Genomic DNA, 20,451 nt, shown 5'->3' with positions numbered 1-20,451 from the left:
ATAGCTTCTTTCGGAGGGCCATTATGACTGTCAACCCAAATAAATGTATGAGCACCTCATTATATACAGTAAAAGCTACAAAACAAACTGATAACTTGTTTCCAAATCAGACGAGTAAAAACTAGTCAAATATTAAAAAATATATATTATTGAAAGTGAAGACAATTTGCAATTCTAATAATGACACACGAATTTGATGCATAATTTTTCCTCGCGGGCCATATAAAATGATGTGACGGGCCCTATCTGGCCCCCGGGCCTTGAGTTTGACACCTGTGACCTCCACTTACACCTGTGCCACATGAGGCCAACATGTGCAAAATAAACTTAGATAACCTTTGTGGCGCTGTCATGATTTTGGACATGCCTGCCATAAAGCTTTACGTTTTTTTCGCATGTCCGAACAGCACAAGCTTCAACAAAGCAAATTAGCCACCTCGCGCATGCGTATAAACAAGCGGAAAAGAGCCGGAAGTGACGTTTATTTTCCCCTCCCTGTTAGTGCGGAGACGTTCAAGCTCAGCTGCGGTCGATTCTAGTCCCATCGACAGCAGTCGCGTCCGCGTGTCGCTACCGAACACTACCCCCCACCCTCCCGTCAGAACTTCACCTTTCACGGCCCACGAATGAAGGTAAAATTTACCCGCTTGTTCGCTTTATTGCGCCACGTTGTCAACGCGGTCCTGATACCCGTACAGCACTCTCACATGTCGGTGGGTTTGTGTTGCCCTTTCATGGCTGACTGCTTGAGTTGTTTTACAAATGAAAAATGTCTACCTTGGGTTAATCCCATATATTTTACCCTTCGCCGTTTTCCCCACGCGTGGAATTAAATAGTCAAGCATGGAGGGCGTGGTTGTACCTGCCTTGCCAGGTGAATGACAGCTGGTGGTCACATGGTTGGTAGCTATGTTTGGATCCTCGTGCGCATTCACTTTCGCGTGCATGCGTCCCTCAGCTGTTGCCGCTGTTGACAGACACGCTGCATAGTTTCCATCTCATCTTTTTCCTTTAGTAATTGAGTACCTCTTTTCTAAATACTGTCGAAGGGCTGATTATTGTGGTTTTGCGCGTGTGCGTTAGTGCGCGTGTGTGTCAACAGGTTACGTAAGCCTTTCTGCAAACTTGTCACCTCCAGATAACCTCCTGGCTTTTGCAAGCTACGTGATCCCATGCACTACTCGGACTATGTAACCACGTGGCGTAATGTTATTTTTGTTGTTATGAAATGATGAAGCCTGAACGGGACACCAAACTTGGTGTTGTGGGCCGTATGAGTTTTTAGGAGTGGAGGAACGAGAGCATATTATTATGATTATTATGAAAAACCGCACCACAAGAAAAAAACATAAGTGTGACTACAAGTCATCAAAGGCAAAGGAACAAAGACAATATGCAGTAACAAAAGGAGAGAGAAAATAAATGATGGTGAGAGGCCTAAATAAGGTAAATGATCGCGAGGTCCGCCACACAGCTTCTTCAATACTAAGAAGAACACGCAAAAAGCCTCCACAGGGTCCACGAACAGGCGAAAAGGCAGTTCAAGCGTCATCATAAATCTCTTAGTCCCAAATCATTACTGCTTGATGAACGTGACCGTACTATTCTTTTAATTGTGGAGTTGGTTGATTAAAGTGATCAACCCAAAACATCAAATTTAGGTATTAGCAAGCAGTATGACGCATCACGTGTGCATGTTTCATTTTGAAGATGACAAACAAAAGTGAGGGGAAAAAAATAGCACACACTTTGTGACACTTTTGTGTATTGTTGTCACAACTGTAGCTAGCAAGGTACGTCCTGGTTTAGATTGAACACTGTTTGATGATATGATCGAAAGAATAGAATGTACTGTTTCGACTGTGAAGATGCGTCACTAAAGTGCCCGTGTGTTTGTTCCTTAATTTGTCACACAACAGGCTACTTCTTGGTTCATAAAGAAAGACGTGCCATGTTAGGTTACGACGGAGGGGGTCGACATCATTTCTTTAGTAGTCTGATTTTTTGTCTTCATTATTTCTTTAGATGTCAAAACGTCTAAGCCAATGGAAAGTTGGAAACTGACCTAATTTTTGTATGATCCTGTTGTCAGCATATTTGTTTGTATAGTACTTTTTTTTTTTTTTTCTCCCCCTCCCTGAACAGATTGAGCGGTATGCCAAAGGACAAATATGATCCTCCGGATCCTCGCCGATGTTACACCATCATGTCAGCTGAGGAGGCAGCCAATGGGAAGAAGTCTCAGTGGGCCGAGTTGGAGATATCCGGTATTGGTGACATGTTCAAATACAACGTGAAAGTAATGGTGACTGCCCTTCAAATGCAATTTGCCGGTCAGGGCGAGTACGGAGTTTGAGCAGCTCGCTGTGGACGCTGACGCATCTGACGGCGCTCCACGTCAACGACAACAACCTGACGCGCATCCCGCCCGACATCGCCAAGCTGCCCCATCTGGTCTACCTGAACCTGTCTTCCAATAAGCTCCGCAGCTTGCCTGCGGAGTTGGGCAACATGGTCTCTCTCAGGTAGGACGTGCAAGAAAAGTCCCCTTTCAGACATTTTGCGTGTCCAGCCTGTGTGAAAATATTTCTGGGGGAGAAAAAAAAAATTCTTATTTATGGTTTTGATAAACATCGTTTGGCCATTTTATTGTCATTTCTTTGATTTGTTTTTCAGGGAACTGCTTTTAAACAACAACCTTTTACGAGTTCTGCCTTACGAACTCGGCAAGCTCTTCCAGTTACAAACGCTGGGGTTGAAAGGTCAGTGCGTCTCTCGCTCAGTCTGTTCTTTCTCTTTTTTTTTTTGTCTGACTGCATGTTGTTGATGTTGCAGGAAACCCTTTGTCACAAGACATCCTCAACTTGTACCAAGAGCCCGACGGAACACGCACGCTTTTAAACTACATGCTGGACAATCTGGCTGGTGATTGCAAATTCACTTTGTCCTTCTTTGCTCTTTGTTTCTCGGACAAGATGTAGTGAATGATTTTGATGCAACCAGCACAAAGTTAAATTTAGGCCTCTCACCTTTAATATTCTTAATTTTATGAAACACAAAAGACAATCAGTCCGATAACAGTCTACAAAAAAAAAAATGGAGAACATTTATTGTTGAGATTTAAAAGTATTTAAACCACGCCACTACTCGATTCTCTACGTTGTTGTCGATTAATTTGACAATCGATTAGTTTTCGATTAATCGATTAATATTTGACTTCCCTATTTAAATGAGAAAAAAACCAATCATGAGCCATGATGAAAAATCCACTAGTTTGGATGAAAAGCAAACACTTGCAATACAGTTTAAAAAAACAAACGCAACATATTTGTTGACTTTTGCCACTGTGTTCGCAGTGCATCCGGAGCATCTCCCTCAAAGGCCGTGGATCACCCTGCGAGAACGTGACCAGTCCGTCCCCACAGGTTGGATGCGTGGCGCTCAAAGCAAAGCTGCGTCATTTTTTTATTTTTTAATTTTAATCGTACTGCTGCCGCCCATCCTTTTCCCGCGTCAGCCGCCTTCACCGTCATGTGCTACAACGTGCTGTGCGACAAGTACGCCACCCGGCAGCTGTACGGCTACTGCCCCTCGTGGGCGCTCAGCTGGGAGTACCGCAAGAAGGGCATCATGGAGGAGATCAACAGCGGCGACGCCGACATTGTCAGCCTGCAGGTGAGACCCGCAAAACGTCAATCGGGGAGGAATGATATTTCGCGATGTGGAGACGGCGTCTTAAGCAAAGTGTCTGAAGCAAGCGTGAGCGCAATTGATGCACACCAGTGGCGTTTTGGGACGCAGTTGCGTTGGAATGTCCAAAATTGAGTCGGTCATTTTGCGGGCCCATCCAACGTAATACTGTAAAGACATTTTGGGATTGACTTGCCCTTTTTTTTGGGGGTGAAAAAAAAAAAGAATCGCAAGCTGCACATGCTTTTCAAGGGCGTCCTATCGTTTCTTACGAGAAAAAAAGTTGACAAATAAAAACATGGAATTTATGTGTCAATAAATTATTCTTTGTTGAGGAAAAAAAAAGTCACGTCACTATCATAAATGTCGTTAGGTAAAATTGGCAAGAAATTGCTACAGATGAACGTGGAGCGCACGGCTCTTGTTTGTCCAGGAGGTGGAGACGGAGCAGTACTACGCCTTCTTCTTGGAGACGCTGAAGTCGCGAGGCTACGACGGCTACTTTTGCCCCAAATCTCGAGCCAAGCTGGTGTCGGAACAGGAGAGGAAGCACGTGGACGGCTGTGCCGTTTTCTTCAGGACGGACAAGTCAGCCCCGCCCCCTACCAGCACCGCCACCGCGCTGCCCCATATGATAGTTTTTGTTTAGTTGAAACAATCGATGCACGCAGGTTTACTTTGGTCCAGAAACACACGGTGGAGTTTAACCAGGTGGCAATGGCTAACTCGGAAGGCTCCGAGGTGATGCTCAACAGGGTCATGACCAAGGACAACGTCGGCGTGGCCGTGCTGCTGGAGGTCAACGAGGACTTGTTCTCCGGGGGTAAGAAGGACCTTCATTTGTTTTTAGAGTAGGATTCAAGCGGCGTTTATTTGCAAATACATTCCAGCATTTTTGATACTCGAAACAGCATCAGGAATGAAGCTGACGGTTTTTGATTTGGTCTGCGTCCAGGCGCCAAGTCGTCGTCGCCGGCGAAGGCTCTGGTGCTGGTGGCCAACGCCCACATGCACTGGGACCCCGAGTACTCGGACGTCAAGCTGATCCAAACCGTCATGTTCCTTTCGGAGCTCAAGAGCATCGCCGAGAGGGCGGCGGGTGAGGCGGGCGCCTCTGCCATCCCCATCGTGCTCTGCGGCGACCTCAACTCACTGCCTGACTCGGGTAGGGACGCCGCCGAGCCCGATCCAATCAACTTTTGCGCGGGAATGAAGATGCGTTTTTGTCTGGCAAGGAGTTGCTGCTGTGAAGCGTAGTTTGGGAGGAGTCTGAGGTTAACACGTTAAGAGAAAAAAAAAAAGTTGTACAACTGTGAGGAAAAACACACAAGGTTGCATCATCACGTCAAGTTTATTTATTTTTTTGGGCGGCGCTGCAGGCGTGGTGGAGTACCTGAGCAACGGCGGCGTGGCCGACAACCACAAAGATTTCAAGGAGCTGCGCTATGACGACTGCCTCAGCAATTTCAGCTGCAGCAACGGCGCCAGCGTCAATGGCGGCAATGGCGCCAACAGCGGCGGCAGCGTCACGCACAGCTTCCAGCTCCAGAGCGCCTACGACAGCCACGTCATGCCTTACACCAACTACACGTACGACTTCAAGGTAATGGCGGACCTCCGACTTTCTGCAAAAGAAGGGTTCTTTCACTCGTCACTTTTATGCTCTCATTTTTTCATGATTTACACTTGTTCATTTTAATAATAACTAACAATATTAATACCGATAATTAGGTAACTAAGATCATTATGTAATTAGGATAGAGAAAGCATAAAATAATAACGCTGCCTTGTGGGAAACTATTTTGTTTCGCATTTCGATTGATACTAAAAATATTCTTGAAAGGTTTAATTTGATTTGGTTGTGCGGGAACCCCCCCCCCCCCCTTCTACCTCTTTTCAGGGCGTGATTGACTACATCTTCTTTTCACGCACACACATGAACGCGCTGGGCGTGCTGGGTCCGCTTGACGCCACCTGGTTGTCCGACAACAACGTGACTGGGTGCCCTCACCCCCACGTGCCCTCGGACCACTTCTCCCTGCTGGCCCAGCTGGAGCTGCGACCCCAGCCGCCCTCCACCTCGTCCTCGTCCTCGTCCTCGCCGCCGTGCCAGCTCAACGGCCTCCACCTGCCCCTAGTCCACAGGTAGGACTACCCAATCAAGTGGAAGGAGACACCTTTATTTTTTAACAGCCACCTAAAGGACACTGTACAGTTTCATACCGAGATATCTTCTTTTAGAAGTCTTCGCCTGATGTTGCACACTGACATTTTTTTTAATTTTCATTTTTCTCCCCTTCATAGAAGTCAAATTTAAACACAGTGACCTCGAGAGTATATTTGAAACGTACTTGCATTAACAAACACTGAAATAATGGTGTTTGTCTTTGCCACGTGACACAAAATCAGTTGTCTTGATTGTGATAGACATATACATGCTTTTGTTTTCTGTTTTTCTTCATTTATTTAGTGTGGCCCAAATATTCTTCACTTCTGTTGTTTCATGACAATTTTTGAGTGTGTCATTTCAAGTTGCAGTACTGTCACTTTAGGCCAAATATGAAGTGTTGCATTCAAAGGCAGAATATTGGATAGAATATTTCAGCGCCAACATCATCAGAAATGAAAACTACGTAGCATGAAAAATTTCTGTCATCTGAAAAATGTTATTGTTTATCTTTAGTATTAATCAAATCACTGCCACTTTGACAATGCCTAACTTTGGGAAATATTTAAGAACTGTCCATACAATTGATTCAACAAGTCTCTGAAGATTCTCACATTTTACTACCTTGTTGGAAAAACATAAATTCAACCAGCACACAAAGTTTTAAATTTTTTAAAAGTAGAAAATATGGAATTAAAAAAAATGTGTGGCTGCACTCGGTCAGCCTCTGTTTTGGTCTTTTTTGGGAAGGTGTGAATAATAAAATGGTCCATTCGTTCATTTATTTGTTTATTCATTCAATTTTATGATTGACGGAGAGGACATGATGAGCGGGGCTAATATTCTGATTGATATATTCCCACTTCCAGAACTCTCGCGCGAATAACAAACATCGCGACATTGCAATTTTCACACAACCAAAGTCCATTGAGATAACATCTCATTTTGAGTGAACGCCAAGTGTCAAAACTAAGCATTCATACGACCAATGATGACGGCAAAATCAACGGCGTTTGGAAAAGTGACTAGTGTTAATAGCAATCGTGCCAAGGAGGTCTTTGGTGCCAGCTGCCGGACGGAACCGTTTTGCGTGGTCATGTTTCAGCCGGACCTTGTTCGGCCTCGCCAAGATGGCTGCCTGCTCCCGTACCGTATTCAAAGGTCAGGTATCTTTTGCACTTGTTTCCCCTTTTTACAGTCGGTATCTCATTACGACTCCATTATGTTGGATTAAAGTGTACTAGTACTTTTGAGTTTATCGGTGCTGTCGTTTAACAAGCTGAATGGTCTCTTTATTCTGGTAGTAAGGTTTAGGACTTGGTAGTCATAGCGCAGCCAGATTTCCATTTGCTTTCTAAAAATCTGAATAGTGGAATTTATGTATTATTAAAATGTATTTGAGCATTTCTAAAAGATTATTAGCGTTTTTTTTTCATTACAAACGCTAAATAGTCGTTGCAGTGTGTTTGCCTTGCTCTATTTCCTTCGCACAAAAAAAGAGCTCAGTTAACTTTGTATTTACCTCCCATTTTCAATCTATTAGTGGTGGCTTATTTATAATAAAAAACGCAAATGTGCACGTTTTTATTCCACCTAAACCTTTGTGGAGTTTTTTTTTTTTTTTTTTGCCTCTACCTGTTAAATGGCATCAGCAGTTGCCCATCGTGAAATTGATTACCAGTATCTTTTGAATTTTTGCGTTCAGAAAGTAATCACATAATCTTATTTTTCTTCCCCCAGTTGCTGCAGGATGTCGGCGGCAGCTACTCAGCGGCAGCGTTTCCTCCTCCAATTTTCCCTCCAACAACATTCCCGTTCGAACTTTAGCTGCCGTCAAGTGAGTTATCAAGCGACCACTCTGCACTCTTCACACTGTTATGAAAGAGGAAGAGCTAACACGGAAATATTCAACCACACATTTTAATATTGTCCTCCAAAAACAGTCGCTTCATGCTAACTGAGAATGTGAAACTCCCCAAATCATCGGAAATTTCCATTGACGTGATCGTGATTCCGCACTGTGAAACTGCCGCTTGACACACGATAAAAGGCAACTGCTTACAAATGTCTTTTCTGAATTTATGTTCTCAGGCAAGCTTGGAAGAAGGGCAAGAAGGATGAGGCGGCCGCCGTGCCAGAGGTGAAGAAAGAGAAAAGGGTGGTGAATGACTCGGGCCGCCACAAGCCCTTTGGGAAGACGGCGTGGGTGCCTGTGGACGACGTCTACATCCTGAGGTACTACCCCAGGACCATCTATGAACCTTCTGAGGCCATAGAACTGCTTAAGAGCTTCCAAACTTTGGACTTCACTCCGCATGACCAGCCCGTCTACGTGGACCTCAAGCTGGACATGAAACTGGAGAAGAAGGTGAGCCTAAGTCTGACGTTTGCCCCCCCAAGAACGAATTGAGACAATCGCTCCTGCCAAGTTGCATTTCAATCTAAAGTTCAGGGAACTTTGATTTCTCTGTGCTGCTTTCTACATTTCTTGGAACTAAACGGGCTCCTCTGCCCCAGTAAATTAGCCCACCCTCCAAACCCACATTCCCCCTTACGCTCCAGGAACCTTAAGTACTCCCTGTGGTCAAAATGTGTTTTTCCTTCCAGAAAAAGATCGACCCGTTTGTAAGCACAGTGCATCTTCCTCACCCTTTCAAGGAAGATATGAACAAAGTTTTGGTTTTTACCGAGGTCAGCTCTTTTCCCCTTCATTTGCAATCAAATATTTTTTTTCTTTTCTTATTTTAATGCATTCATGACTGTTGTCACGACAGGATGCTAACCAAGCGAGAGTAGCTCGGGAGTGCGGAGCTGCGATTGTCGGAGGCAGCGAGCTCATTCAGCAGGTGACTTTAAAGCCGCACGTATTCCATTCCAAAATGCCAACAATGTTAGGGTACAGTCGATAAAAATGACACCAAATATTGTTTTTGTAGGGTGAAATAGTAGAAATAAACATTACAGAAAAGATCACATACATATGAATACAAAATAGACTTGCATATGGAAAAAATAGAAAATATTAAGAATAAAATATGTTTGGCAAAATCCAAATATGTTTCGTGACATTGTGACCCCAAACGAGATGAAAACGTAAACGATTAGAAACAATCAGATGAAACTCACACAGCAGAAAACACGGTTTTTCATAAATGCCCAAATATTTGTTTTTTATTTGTTGTTTTCTCCTCCAGATCTTAGACGACGAGGTGGTGGCCGACTTCTACGTGGCCGTGCCGGAAATGCTGCAGAAACTTGTGCCGCTGAAAAACAAACTGCGAAAGAAATTCCCCAAGAGCAAGAGGGGTGCGCTGAAGCTTCTTAAAAAAAAAAAAAAAAAAAGATATCTGAAACGTGCATCAATTTTCTAACAAGCATTGTGGTTGTTTCCCTCTTCAGGCTCAGTTGGCGTCAACATCCCCAAAATGCTGTCACTGTTCCGCACGGGTCACGAGTACACGGTGGAGCGCGAGTGCTACGTCTGGACGCAGGTGGCCACGGTATGCCGCCCCTACGCCACCGTGACCGTGGGCGGAGCTTCATTGCCATTTCTCTCGCTTTCCCTGCAGCTGGACTTCTCCACCGTGCAAATCCTCGCTAACCTGCAAAGCATCCTGACCGACGTCCGATCACATCGACCCGCCGACATGGGTAACGATTATTAATCCAGGATGTGTTGGCTTTAGATGAAATTCACTAAAATATGAGGTGACATGACATCGTCTATGAAACGGCACGAATATTAGAAGAGTCCTAAAAGAACTATATGAAAGAGGCTTGAACATCTGAATCTGTACAATGAATGCTTTTTTTTTTTTTTCTCTCCTCCAATTGCCTTTTTTTTTTTTTCTTTCAGGGCCCCTGATCGAGCGTGCCATCCTATCCAGTCACACCAGTGAAGCTGTGTGGTTCAAAAGTGAAAGTCTTCAACCAGAAACACCCGAAGACCACAAACAGCAATAACAGCCTCCTGTGGAGATTTTCTACTTATTATTGTTCTTATTATCAAGAATAAACATGATCATGCGAGATGGGTCGCGTCCACATCTGGGAGTTGAAACCAAAGGTTCCCTGCCGCAATGCAGCCAAACAATCATCCAGTACATCATACATGTATGTTTTTTTCAAATATCAACATTTTTGGACTCCCTAAATGCCGTCTGAAATGTCGTAGCACATTTGGCCACCAGGTGGGAGTGTTTATCGAACATGACCTAGTTCTCGCAAAAGCAAACGGTTTAAAAAAAAAAAAAAACTGGAATAAATGGATTATTTTGTTTTCAAATATAAATCTGCACTTCACATAATATAGAGGCAGAAAGCTCGTTTAGATGTTTGGGGTTCTTTTAAAGATATCAATTATATCCACTTAAAATAAAATTATTTAGGTTTAACCACACAATATAAATAGAAATTTGATTTTTTCTTCTGAAGACTTACCTACTTCAAAGTTTTTTTTTTTTAATACACTTTACAAATACATTTTCTTCATTGAATCTACATTAAAAAAAATACAGTGGACGGCTGCTTACTCGTGGTTTGGCACCCGTGAATTCACCTGGTGACCTGGATGTGAGCAAGTGAAGTGACCAAGTTTTTTTTTTTTCACTTTTATTTGGGGGATTGTTTGTTAAAAAGCAAAATATTTTGGGCGCATCATTTTTTTCAATTAAGTTTTCATGGAGCATCATTCCAAAGTGGGAATGTTGATCCAGTCTTCATGATCGTGTGCAGCAGCAGCAGGTTGTCCCTAAAAAAATGACCGGTGAGTGTTTAATTGCTCACTTAGTAACTCGCCTTCCTCTCCTGAAGCCACAACTAATAAAGCGGCAATTCCAACCTCGAGTGCAGTGTGCGTCCTTGGGGGAGGAATTCCCAGGAGGAGGTGCGACCAACAGGAGGAGGAGGACCTGCATGTTTGCAGGACGATGCAGCCACCTCGTCATGTGCATGAGCTCCACATTTTTCTCCCCCCTGGAGTGCGTGTAAGGGAGGGGCGGAGCTGCACTTCGCCACTTCCAGACTCCCCCGGACCTCGCCAGTCTTCCTGGCCGAAGCGCCGACGCTGCGCTCGGGGGAAATATTCTGCAACCTACCGAGGGGGACACTTTGTTTTTTGTTTTGGTTTTCTCCGCTCCTTTTTGGGGACGAGCGTGTGCGCTGGTGCAGCGGTGGAAACAAGCCCCTTGAGACCCTTTTAACTGGCATAGCAGCACCATAGAGCTGCAGAACAACTACCGGGACTGCGTTTGGATTACAAATCGGTTGAGCCGCGACCATGGCGGCTCGCTGGATGGTGCTGGGCGCCCTGGCCGCAGCCCTGGCCGCCCCTTGGGTGACACACGGTGGGTATTTTTGTCCGCAGTTGGCGTTCGTGAAGTGGGTCAGGGTTGATCGGGGCACCCCCCCCCCCCCCCCCCCCCCCTCTCGCTCTCTCTCGGGGAGACTTTTCCGGCGTTTTGCTTCACCCTGGGGGAGGTCATTCGCTAACTTTACACCTGCTTGCTCGTATAAGGGGGACAAGTGGCTGCGCTCATTTGTGCTGACTTGTGGATGAATGCATACTGGAGAATGTTTTAGGGAGAAGGTTTTGTGCACTTTGGCTGCAAGATAGTTGCATGTAAAGTAATTGGGGAAAAAAATGGACACAATGTACATACATAAAAACAACAATTGGGAATGCCAGTATTTTTTTTTCTTTCAAGGAACTGGTATTTTTGATTATGCAAACATTTTGCGCAAAGGAAATAATGAAACTGAGGCCAACTTTACACCTTTTCTCAAATTAATGGCTGCAATAAAACTCGGGCCGTTTTCTAACTTGGTTTTCTGTACACTTTTTTTCACAGAAATTGTGGCTATATTCAGATTACGTATTTTTTCATGAGCGAGGTGATTTTTCGTTTCATAGGTTGGATCCTGGTCATGCATAACCGCATAAACTGATGCAAACTTTTGAGGCAGAAGGAAAGTACACAAGGATGAGACCAAAAACGTTCCACACGAGAGTGAGATTGGCACCCATCCGAATCGAACATTGATAATAATAAAAGTGATTAGCGTCACTTGATAATCACACGCCACTGCCAGATCTCATCCGAATATCAATGCTGGATTACAGATTTGTCAAACCTAATTCAATCCAGATCAGGTCCAGATTTCAAATTAGGTGTGAGTATAATTGAAATACCACCAATCCCATTTGCTCAGTTGCTGTAAAGTGAAACTGAATTCAATCCAGATTTGATCAAGAGATTTGGATTGCACGTTTGAACCCAAACGCAAGATTCTGTTCTACTGCAACGTGTCATTACAATTAGGATGCTGGAAGGCTTTGTCTAGTGTCAAAATTTGTGTAATCCAGATCTGATCTCGATTGCACACGGGTGAGCAAGTTAAAATGGACCATGTGCGATCTCTTTTGAACAGACTCTTCCATCTCTGTCAAATCTCATTTTGTACTCATATTGGACTCAAAAGGTAAAAAAATCAATTGGCGTGCAGGTGTGTGAAGGAGTGTGACAGGCGGGCCGTGACAATGCAGTGAACTCCCTTCGGTGTGCAGTAAATTTGACCTGTGTGATAATCCCAATCCAACATATCCGTAATCCCCGCGTGTGGAAACATGACCCAGATGTGCATCGATGCTAACGTTTCTCTCACTTTGCTTGTGTGCGTGTAGGAGCGTGCGTCTTCGAGGGAGTCGTCCACGCGGTAAGTCCATCCTCCTCTTCCTTATTTTCCCGACCCGTCAGCCGGCCGGAATTGAGAGGGGAATATCTTCGATGATTAAACAGAAACGCTGATGGTTTCGCTGCTCATGCATTATTCATGAAGGGGCTGCGACTTAATACAGGATCAGGAAGTAGACGAGCGTACCCGATGAGCTCATTGGACAAGTGCCATTTATAATGCATACACCACACACACACACATTTACACAGCCTTACTTGCTGTTCTGATGTTTGAGCTGCTCGAACGTGGTTCCCTTTATTGATTTGACGTGATGGGATTTTATTTTGAGTGAGATTTCCTTTGATTGCCTTTGCAAATGTCATTTGATTTTTGAACAAGTGTCTGATCTGACATTAATCGTAATGACGATTTTGTTGGTTGAAATGTTGCTCATTGTCAATCCCTGAGGTTTGACATGTTGATGAGTCAGCATTGTTTTTTTTTGGGGGGGGGGGGGGGGGGGGGGGTCTTTAGCGCTTGTAATTTTGGAAGCAGCAGTCTAATTTGCACTTGTGTCTTGCAAAACAACTATAAATCTGACCGTAAAAGAGTTCTTAGGAGGGAGGGGGGGTTGTGGCAGCCCCGCCCCCTTTTCACAGCCCACTCCTTTGCAGTGTAATTAAAGGCGGAAACAGCAGGACATGACATACCTGTGACTGGATGCTTCCCGACGCGGGGACTCAAGGGGATCATTTGTTGCGGCCAACATGTTCAGTCAATGCTTTTAGTAAAGGAAGGGTTTTTTTTTTTGGGTTTGGGGGGGTTGTTGAAGGGATGTGGTTGGGATGTCCCAGCATGTCCCAACATGGTCCAAAAGGCCATTCTAGACTTCAAAGTCCACCCCCCCCCCCCCTTGCGGCAGTCCTAAAAGTGCGGATGGGTACAAAAAAAATGGAGATGAAAGTATAAGAACATCACAGGTTGGTGTGGAATATTGAAAGGAGGAAAAGCAGATGTTCCGAAGAGTCAGTACTTTGCATTCAGATGGATTCCGCTGACATTTGCACAAAATGTCAGCCACTTCTCAAGAAATGCCGATGGAAGCCGAGGCGGGTTCTCAGAAGTTCATAAACTGAAACTGCCGGATCATTTGTGGCGTTTTCTTTCGAGACCGTGTGAAGTGAATGCAGAGATTTGTTTTGAAACTCCTGAAGGTAAATGGTGCAAAAGACTGACAACTAAGTCGTGCTGAATTATGGAGATGGACAAGATCCAAATAGTGACAGTCAGTTTAGCACACAAGAAACTTTGTGACAAAACGTTGACAACACTCTTCTTTGTGATGTGTCATTTACTTTCCAGGGTCTTAGAGTGCATTTAAAAAAAAAAACGGTGGGACATAGTGGATGATTAAAATGGAAGGACAGCCAGGACAGGGTCACCAGACAGAGCTCAACCAAGTCTCATAATAATCAACGTCCACTAGCATAATGCTAACATTTAACGAGGAATGTCATCACTAACGGAAATTGCCATAATTATGACGCCACTTGCAGCTTCAGTTTCGCGGCCTCCATTTGAATGCTGCAATGGGAGCGTGGACTCGCAATGCCAGGAATTCCTGCCTGGAGGGTTGGCGATTATATTTGGACATGGAGCTAGGCTGCTGGAGCTGCTAACGCAGCTAACGCAGCTAACGCAGCTAACGCAGCTAACGCAGCTGGAGTGGCTAATGCAGACACGCAATGTTTTAAGTAAGGAACAGGAAGTGTCACAAACATGTTAGCATAACGACACACGATACGTTTCGTCAAGTCGCGATAAGTTATGTTAATTTCTATTTTATCATGTGACGTAACGTAACATTCCGTAACAGAAAGCATGACTGTTCTGTTACACTACGGAACATTCGGTAAGGTTACAAAATAAAAGGTCAACGCATTTAAGAGCCATTATCGTTAAAGAAACTTGGCAGATAGTTCCTGATGAAATGTCGGAACCATTGAAACTTTATGTTTAGCGAGGTAGCAGGATTACACAAAGTTTACCAGATGCCAATGGAGGAATTTAGTTTCACCCCCAAGTCAAAATGGTCCAATCCGTTCGTAATGTTGAGACGTAACCAGAAGGCGACAAACAGAAAAGTCCAACGCTGAGAAGCATCCAATGACCTTGAGGATGGCTAAGAGTCCAGGTGACTTTGCAGTCACGAGTATTTGTTTATTTATTTAGTTTGCGCGCAGGCATCCCAATCGTGCATTCGTGCAACATTTACAATGTGGCGGCTGTAAAAAGTGATGAAGCGACGGACGCCGTGCCGCCATTAAAGTCTGAGTGGGGCTTTTACGAGCATATTTTCTATTTTCCTCTGTGTCGGAGTCAGGCACAACGTCGCGTGTCGTTACTTCTCCCGTCACCATGTAAAAGTGTCACATTATCGGATTGAGCGTATTGATTGATCAACACATGTTTTTTTCCATTTCCTACTTACTGCAAAGTCTGTGTTACAAGTCTTTCACGAGTACAACCACAAAAAGGTCTCAATAATCCATCGCCAAAAAGCCATTTTAGAGATTTATGTCGGATTTCTACCAAATATGAAGCACGTAGACCAGACAGATGAACAACTTTGCAAATGAGTTTTGGTTATGGGTGGAGAATAGCGTCCAAATTCAGTAAACGTACTGCACAAGGTCAGTTCTTGACCAATCATGTCAGGTAGCAACGCGAAATTTGTCAGGCGTGTCGGTGAGAGCCAAGTGAGGGCACAACCGGATTAGCGATGAGGAGGGCCGGTGGGAGAAGACGAAAGGAAGTCTGTGGGAAAACTAGTCGGAAAAGAATCCACAAAGTCAAAAGTGCTCCTCTTGAGTCAGATTAGCAATTCCGGGCGGATTTGATGAGAATCCACTTTGGATGCTAATTTAATGACAGTTTTCTTTTTTTTTTTGGCGAAAGAACCATATTGATTGGTTGACTATCTGATTTGGTGTGCTCTAGATCAGAGGTCCCCAACCACCGTGTGTCACATGGTACCGGGCAGCTTGCAGACAAAATAAATAAATAAATAAATAAATATATATATATATATATAATCGGCAATAATCGTATCGTGATCCTTTGTATCGATATGATATCGTATCGTGACAAAACCCGCGATTTACACCCCTAATAAAGCCTGCTGTGATTCATTCACGATACATCACGATATAGTGCTCCACGATCGATATTTTTATTTATTTATTTATTTTTTTAAATAAAAAATATAGAACAATATCCTGATTTATAACAATTCATACGCAAAATCAACAAGGTACTGCAAACTCTTTATTTAGGAAATTACAAGAGTATTAGAGTATACAAAGTGCTTATTTTAACACTGAACTTTATCAAATTCCTATATTTTTTCTCATATAAGTAAAGAAAAATGAATATTCTTTCTTTTTTTGTAATACCATTAACTTTAAAGTGCATTACTGAACTATTTATTTACAATAATTTTAATTGTCCGTTGAGCCATCTTTTCTTTGGAATCCAAAGTGCTTCCAAACGAATGACTTGAAGCCCAAAGGGGAGCGAATTTCTTCGTCTTCTTGGACACTAGCCATAGCACCAGTCCAGGAGCCGCGTAATTGTCGGCTCCCCTTTCACGTGCCTGCTCTGCTCACAACACAGCACGCCGCGTACTGCTCCCGGAAAGAGGAAGCAAGCAACAATGAACTGGATTTCAAAATAAAGTCGCGTCTAATGTCCGAGGTCAAACACGGCGATATAAATCGATGTTTACGTTTAGCATCGATGCCAATAAATCGTAGAGCATTATATCGATTAATCGATGTGTATCGATGAATCGTTACACCCCTAATATATATATATATATTTATATATATATATTTATATATATATATATATATATCGACGATCAATTAATTCAGGTCAAGACGCTCGATGTTTCTCCAGTCGAGCCCGTAAAGCTAGCAAAAATGAGTTAGATTTTATTTTGAAAATATAAAACATTTGGCGATTCTCTCCTAATTACATCCGTCGGTGCATCTGTGTCTCGTGACGCTGGTCCCGGTCACGTGACGTGTCACCCCGGTCAAGCCCGCGAAGCTAGCAAAAATTAGCCAGAAACAGAGATGTGTGAAAAGCTTCTTCGGAAAGGGGAAAAAAGCCCAACGAAGAGACGGAAGAAGAAGAGGCTACGATTCGTAAGTAACGGAAAGCTGCGTTTAAAAGAAAATTTCTGGAGTCCTACTTAAAATATGGATTTATCGCCACAGGTGACTATGTGGCGACAGGCTAGCTAACGAGGCAATGAAGCCTTCAAAACTGCTTCAGCACATGATGACCAAGCATCCTGCATTAAATTGTAATTTTGGAAAGAAAAATTTGGAATTTTTGAAAGAAAAAAAAAGTGAACAAGAAGGACAGAAGCAATTACTGAAGGCCACCACAACCACATCAACAAATGGGAGTGCACTAAGAGCATCGTTCTTAGTGGCTAACCGTATTGCTAAGGCGAAGAAACCTTTTAATGTTGAAGATATCTGAGAAACAAGCTTCCACTAATTCAACGTAAAGGTGAGTTTTATTTTTATGTGGTCTATATTTGTTTGTTATATTTGTTATAAAGGCCGGTCCGCAAAAATATTTCTGACACGTAACCGGTCCGTGGCGCAAAAAAGGTTGCTCTAGATTGCTTGGGCCAAAAATCATATCGAAACCTGTGCAGAAAGCATTTTAATATCCATAATGAAATGATACCACAGCAAAATATAAAAACCTACATCCGTAACAAACGCGGAACATTAATAAGAATTTTGTTTTGACTTGTAAGCAAATACATTGAAATACGTTGTAAATGTATCATTTTGTGCCTTAAAAACGTCTGTTTAGCTAGCTTAATGCTAGCAAACGTTGCAAAACTCCGTATACGGCTAGTAAAACTAAAATCGACGCTACGCTTTAATAACATTTAAAGCGACCGATAATAAACAATATAACACTACTCAGACATCAGTTTTTTTTTTTAACCACCTACCTATACTAAGGCCGTTTACAATCCCCCCTTTGCGTACATGTTTGCATTATACTGTCACCAAGTAGCCAAGGTCCACACATCAGCAAAAAATGCTGCAAAAAGTGGCTTCCATCTTAACAAATGCGTTACAAAAAATTTGGAGCAGTGCAGAGATGGAAGAATGCCATTTTCATGCTTTTTTGAAGAAGTAGTCTGACTTATAAACTAATTGAACTTGTATCTCAAAGGCAGTAGTATTCTTTTGAAGTATACACTTGCAAGACGACACTTCCTGCAGTGTAGAGCTAGTTTGTGATGACCCACCACCATCACCAAAAATTGAAAGTGGTGCAGGACACACAAATGTGTGCACACACGCACAAATGGATCATCTGGGGACCAGCGAGTCGCCACATGTGAATTATTAAGCGTCTCGAGGTTGTGAAACGCTGCTCTCTTTTTCAAAATGCTTTTAAAGCTCGCCAAACATTCCCATCACTTCCAAACTCGCAAGGTTTGTTCCCTCCTCGTCTACGGTGTGGTTTAGACATTAACAACACCATTGTGAGTGTTTTACATAAGGCCGATAATATAAAAGTATAATATAAAGAATCCCAAAGAAGGTCATTTGTTGTCAAAATGAGTGTCAATTGAACATTTAAAAATATTTTAATTAGAAGTAAGATATAGGCTATATTAGAAGCTCAAATAATTGTATAATAACCTCGTTCCACGCAAATTTAAGATATGTAAATATTAAAAATATAGAAAGTTCGTCTAGGAAATATACCTGTTCAAATTTGTTAATATTAAGAACATATTTTAAAAATAGTCCAGAATGTTAAATATCACACCCAAAAATATTTCCGGATATTACAAAATAGTTTAAAATATTAGTTTTAAGTTTTAAATAAAACTACTATTGACAATCTTGTTTAATTGTAAAATAAATTTCAATTCTGAATTATTCACTCATATTCCTTTTCTAGTTTTTTATTTTTTTTTATTCAAATACATTTATCCGAGTTGTTTTAGCAGCATTTTCTTGACAATTGTTTAAGAAAAAGTAACTTGGTGATGGGAACTGAGTAACCAAGCAATGAGTTTCTTTTCGTTACTCACTTGGTTAGCTTTGTCGGTGACTGAGTTACACTTCCAGTTATTTTGTTCCAAACGGGGCTATGGCTGCGTTGACAAATCTTGTTAGATGGGAGTCAGCACCAGCACCCCATTGATTGACACAAACTCAAGTTCAGCTGTTTAGGCGTTCCAGCAAGTCTTTCCTTTTTCAGCGTTGAAAGGAGGCAATCACAGGTGCCCGACACGACACTTTTTGCAAAAAACCCCGGCCTGTTGTGGCGGATGTCTGGGAGGCCCACCATCATGCCGATGCTCCCTGGACTGGAACTAATCCCCCCTGCCATTCTGCCTCCATTCAGAGGTCCCCGTTGAAGTGTCCTTTGGCAAGCGCCCAACCTGTAGGTGCATAAACAACCCCCCTCCTTCCCATGTCCTCATCCTGCAGGCCATTTTGTGTGTCCCACTTCATTCACACCACTCAAGCGTCTTATCTGGGAATGGCAGCCCGAGGCGCCATTCCCCCCCACCCCCACCCCTGCAGGTCTTGGTTTAGTTTGCCTTGCTCCACGTGGCCGTTTTCTTCTTGGTCGGTGCCCGCAGGCTACGTCTCGCACTGCTTTTTCTCCAAGCTTGCCTCCCCGTCGGGGGGGTAAAAGGTCCTCAAGGAGAGACGCTTCCTGTGTGAGAGAGTGGACGCAGCAGGGAGGCATGTGTGCAAGATCACGTTTTCTTTTGCAATAAATCTAAAAAAAGAAGTAGCAGACAGGTGGTCATGTCTTTTGACAAAAACTAATTTTAGAATGGTCTACATTTTTCATGGATTATAAACATTACCAGACTTAGATTGAAAAGGTTGTTTAAACATAAGCCTTCAAGTCTAGGTTGCGGTTTTGAGACGGCGTTTGGGTTTCGAAATAGGTTTTCAAGGCTGGGTTAGTGATGGCAAGTTACAACACAAGGTTAATTAAGATTTAAATTACGAGTTGGAACCCACATTTGAAATCCTACCACAAAAGTGTTTAAAGCAGATTTTTTTTTTTTGTCGCATTTGTGCTTGTGTCGGTGCAGTTGTCGGGTCAGACCCGAGAAAAGAACCTTTGGCGACTGGGTCGACTTGTGCGGCCAGCGGAACAACACCCTCAGTGTGTCGACGTGCACGTCGCCACGGCAACAAACTGCCGCCTGGCTCAGCTGCACCGCTCATGCGCCAAATTTCCAAGTTGGGTTACAAGCCGGGCTCGGGCTTTCAAATTAGGGTTTAAAGGCATTTCACGCAAAACGTTTTCAAAAGGTGGTTCAGATTAGGGTTTTAACACGCGATGATGCTTTCAAATCAAGGATTTGAATTTAGGGGTGCAAAATACGGTTTTAAGCTCGTGGTTACGGTTTCAATCAAGAGTTAGTCTTTTGAGTTTGTCATAGGGTTTCAAGAGTGGGGTTTTAATTGAGGTCCTGAATAGAAAGTTAGATTTCAGATTAGGGTTACAAGTTTGACACGTTTGTGTCTTAGACAGGGCTCGGGTTTTATGTTTGCGCTTCAAGACAACGTTAGGGTATGAAATGATTGTTTCAAGTCTCGATTGTTTTCCAACAAGGGTTAAGGTGCCAATACATTTGACATACATTCATTTCGCCGTGCTCTGTATGATATATAAAATATAAAACAAAACACCTCCACTTTTAAAAGTGTACTTTTGTGTGTGTGACATTTAGCTCCTCATATTTATAAGCCAACAGGTTGATGATAAGCAGTTTACTCTCTCAGGCAGGGGTGCTGCCATTTGTCTCGCAGCTAGAGCGTGAAATGAATGTCCCG

At 43.1% G+C, this 20,451-nt stretch overlaps 3 protein-coding genes across 4 annotated transcripts in view; all 3 read left to right on the top strand.

Moving 5' to 3' along the window:
- Positions 1 to 476: 476 nt before the first annotated feature.
- cnot6l (CCR4-NOT transcription complex, subunit 6-like) lies at positions 477 to 6,580 on the top strand. Its single transcript, XM_037259017.1, has 12 exons — positions 477 to 632; positions 2,146 to 2,267; positions 2,339 to 2,525; positions 2,677 to 2,762; positions 2,836 to 2,925; positions 3,357 to 3,425; positions 3,518 to 3,675; positions 4,124 to 4,278; positions 4,362 to 4,513; positions 4,646 to 4,855; positions 5,070 to 5,293; positions 5,591 to 6,580. Exons 2-12 carry the CDS (start codon positions 2,156 to 2,158, stop codon positions 5,837 to 5,839), a joined length of 1,692 nt encoding a protein of 563 aa, XP_037114912.1. The 5' UTR covers positions 477 to 632; positions 2,146 to 2,155; the 3' UTR covers positions 5,840 to 6,580.
- Positions 6,581 to 6,895: 315 nt separating this feature from the next.
- mrpl1 (mitochondrial ribosomal protein L1) lies at positions 6,896 to 9,901 on the top strand. Of its 2 annotated transcripts, none has more exons than XM_037259149.1 (9): positions 6,896 to 7,018; positions 7,598 to 7,694; positions 7,949 to 8,225; positions 8,465 to 8,548; positions 8,632 to 8,703; positions 9,052 to 9,163; positions 9,257 to 9,357; positions 9,427 to 9,508; positions 9,714 to 9,901. In XM_037259149.1, the coding sequence occupies exons 1-9, from the start codon at positions 6,988 to 6,990 to the stop codon at positions 9,818 to 9,820; spliced, it is 963 nt and encodes a 320-aa protein (XP_037115044.1). In that variant the 5' UTR covers positions 6,896 to 6,987; the 3' UTR covers positions 9,821 to 9,901. The 2 variants fall into 2 exon arrangements, with proteins under 2 accessions (XP_037115044.1, XP_037115046.1); XM_037259151.1 differs by having other exon boundaries at positions 7,598 to 7,695; positions 7,953 to 8,225.
- Positions 9,902 to 10,805: 904 nt separating this feature from the next.
- The window catches only part of fras1 (Fraser extracellular matrix complex subunit 1), a 63,880-nt gene continuing 54,234 nt past the window's right edge, over positions 10,806 to 20,451 (top strand). The window contains exons 1-2 of the mRNA XM_037258916.1: positions 10,806 to 11,202; positions 12,540 to 12,571. Coding sequence (XP_037114811.1) covers positions 11,136 to 11,202; positions 12,540 to 12,571 — 99 coding nt within the window. The 5' untranslated portion in view covers positions 10,806 to 11,135. The remainder of the gene's footprint in view (positions 11,203 to 12,539; positions 12,572 to 20,451) is intronic.

This window comes from Syngnathus acus, chromosome 9, assembly GCF_901709675.1.
Source record: "Syngnathus acus chromosome 9, fSynAcu1.2, whole genome shotgun sequence".
NCBI classification, from domain to species: Eukaryota; Metazoa; Chordata; class Actinopteri; order Syngnathiformes; family Syngnathidae; genus Syngnathus; species Syngnathus acus.
This window is presented reverse-complemented; position numbering and strand designations above follow the sequence as displayed.